At 60.5% G+C, this 2,702-nt stretch overlaps 1 protein-coding gene across 1 annotated transcript in view; it reads right to left on the reverse strand.

Annotated features, from left to right (window-relative positions):
* The window catches only part of SECTM1 (secreted and transmembrane 1), a 9,862-nt gene that overhangs the window by 3,967 nt on the left and 3,193 nt on the right, over window positions 1-2,702 (reverse strand). The window contains exons 2-3 of the mRNA XM_045299960.1: window positions 1,784-1,940; window positions 379-465 (exon numbers count right to left, since the gene is read on the reverse strand). Of these exons, the coding sequence (XP_045155895.1) occupies window positions 379-465; window positions 1,784-1,874 (178 nt within the window). The 5' untranslated portion in view covers window positions 1,875-1,940. The remainder of the gene's footprint in view (window positions 1-378; window positions 466-1,783; window positions 1,941-2,702) is intronic.

Consider the following 2,702-nt stretch of genomic DNA (forward strand, 5'->3'; position numbering starts at 1 on the left):
GGGGGGGCGGGGGCTTCTCCTGGAGACCCCAGCCCAGGGCCCTTCCTATCGCGCTTGCACGGCCAGGCCTGACGCGGTGGGGAGGCCCAGCACCCGGAGACTGGCGCATGCCCTCACCCAAATGACCAAGACGCGACCCGCACTCTTCCTCCGCGCACAACCCTATCCCACCCCCACGCAGCGCCCGGGAAGGGGCGGTGGCCTGGAGGGACGCGGGGCTGGCCCTGGCTCTGCCAGCACCCCTCCTGCGAGCAAAGCCGAGGAAGGCCAGTGTGCCGGACACGTTCCCAGGGCTGTGCCACTGGGCGGGCCCGAGGCCACTTGGGGTTCGGAGGGCAGCAGCGCTGTCGCCCGGCTCCCCGTGAGCAGCAGGCTCACCTGTGTAGTACTGAGTAGTGTTCTTCCTCGTTCTACTCGACTGCTGCAGGTTCTGGGACTTGACTCCCGGGTGAAGGGCGCCCGCACCTACCAGACGGCACATGCTGACATCAGGACAGGTGTGCGTCCTCTGTCCGAACTTGTGGGGCCAAGCTCGCACACCCTCCCGCCTCCGTCACCCGACCTCCATGCAGGGCCCCGTGCGACCACTAGGGATGCCCCGGCAGCAAAAGCAAGGCGGAGGCGCCAACCTGGGCAGGTGGGCACCCTTCAGAGGCGACAGGGTCTTTGCTCTTTTTGACCAGTCATGCCCTCACTAAGGGTTGTCCGAGCACAGGCACCCACCTTGCAGGGCTCAGCTTCTGACAAAAGAAACAACGCCTGGGGTGGGGGGTGGGAGATGGTTACCGATTACAGGGATCTACATAGAACCTCCTCCCTGGGGGACGGACCACAGAAAAGTGGGTGAAGGGAGCCGTCAGACAGTGTAAGATATGACAAAATAATAATTTATAAATTATCAAGGGTTCATAAGGGAGGGGGGAGCGGGGAGGGAGGGGGAAAAATGAGAAGCTGATGCCAAGGGCTTAAGTGGAGAGCAAATGTTTTGAGAATGATGAGGGCAACAAATGTACAGATGTGCTTTACACAATTGATGCGTGTATTGATTGTGATAAGAGTTGTAGGAGCCTCCAATAAAATGATTAAAGAAAAAAAAAGAAAGAAAAGAACGCCAGGGCTGCTAACTGCATGGTGAGCAGGAAACCCTGCCCCCAGTCCTCCTGCACACCCGCTGGGGCCGCTGGGACCACCCTGCGCTCAAGCCCACACATGCCCCGGGGGAGGGCAGCAGGCGGGACCCCCAAGGCTAGGCAGGAGACTGTTCCTGCTCTTGGTCTGAATGCCACAGACCCTCAGCCAGGCGTGGGGTGGGGGACAGAAAGGAGAGCTGGCAGGTGGTGGCAGCTAGGGACTCTGCCTGTGACTGTCCAGGGGACTCCCGGTTACCTGGGCCTCCTGCTCTGGTCCATCCAGGCCTCCCGCCCTCCCTGCACATAGGCTCTCCTGGAGCTTTACAGTTGATCCTGCCTGTATTACCCCACCCCCCACCAGGTCTCCACTTGGTTAGTTTGGAGTGTGCCCCACCTCTGGGGAGCATTGAGACACCCCTGGGTGGAGCCCGGAGAGCCAGGTGGGAACTCATCTTAGCTAAAGACCCATCATGGGGTCTTGCTGACACACTGCCCAAGACCTGACCCTCTGGGTCCCTCACATACATCCATCTCCCTCCTGCCTGGCCGTGGACCCTGCAGGCAGCAGTCACCCCCAGGGTGGGGCTGGGCTCCTATCCACGCCTCCCCTCCCATGTTACTGCTGGGGCTGAGAAGGCACGACAAGGCCTTACCTCTGTGCTGTACATTCATGAAGGCGGCCAGGAACAGCAGCACCCCAAACGCGCTGAGGGGCCAGCTGGGCGCCCATAAGGAAGTCGGCATGGCCAGTGGCTGGCTGGAGATGTGCCTCTGGCTCCTTCGTCCTGATCACTGGTTGTTGGGGTGCTCCTGGAGGATTGAAAGCTGGTGGGCCAGGGGCCGGGAAGCCTGGGATCCAGCCTGCGTTCTGGGCCAGCACACCTGGGATGCCCAGGGTTGACCTGGAGGGACAGGCCCTGCGTGCCTGGCTCCCTCCCTCCGGATGTCAGACCCAGTGACGCCTCAGCTGCATGGAAAACCCTTCCCGGGTGAGGCAGACTCTTCACCCACAAACCGAACCACTGGAGATTCGAAAGCCCCCAGCCCTGATTCAGAAAAATCGCCTGGCAGCAAGCATCTAACAAATGACCCCGAGACACTGGGATTGCAGCCTTGCCCTGCGAGACAGGCCCTCACAGCTACTGGCGTTTACCGTGGGCTTCCACAGAGGCTCTGTGAGTCAGTCTCATGAAGACAGGGAGCGGTCCCGGGCCTGGGGAGCCGCAGGGACCCACGTTTGATCAGTTTCATGTTCGCACCTCAAACCCATCTGGGAGCCTTTTTACCCCAGAAAATGGAGCTTGTGGGAACTTGTACTCAATGCCCCACGGGGGCCCACCCTGGACCGGCCCCACGAGGGGACGCATTCTGAATTGCTGAGAAGGTGCCAAGGCAGCTGCTCTTCCTGCTTCTGCTTCGCAGGGAGTTTTCCGTGGCCAGAGCTTCCAGAAACAATCTGGTCTGCTTATCAGGGAGCCTTCTGCGGTCAGAGCTTCCAGAAACAGTCTGGCCGTTCTTGCCCTGACACCCGGCTAACATCTGCATGCTCCCTTGCCTGTGTATTTTCACAAC

The sequence above is a fragment of the Echinops telfairi genome, unplaced genomic scaffold (genome assembly GCF_000313985.2).
Source record: "Echinops telfairi isolate 266 unplaced genomic scaffold, ASM31398v2 ScPeMD7_7458;HRSCAF=8496, whole genome shotgun sequence".
In the NCBI taxonomy this organism is placed as follows: Eukaryota; Metazoa; Chordata; class Mammalia; order Afrosoricida; family Tenrecidae; genus Echinops; species Echinops telfairi.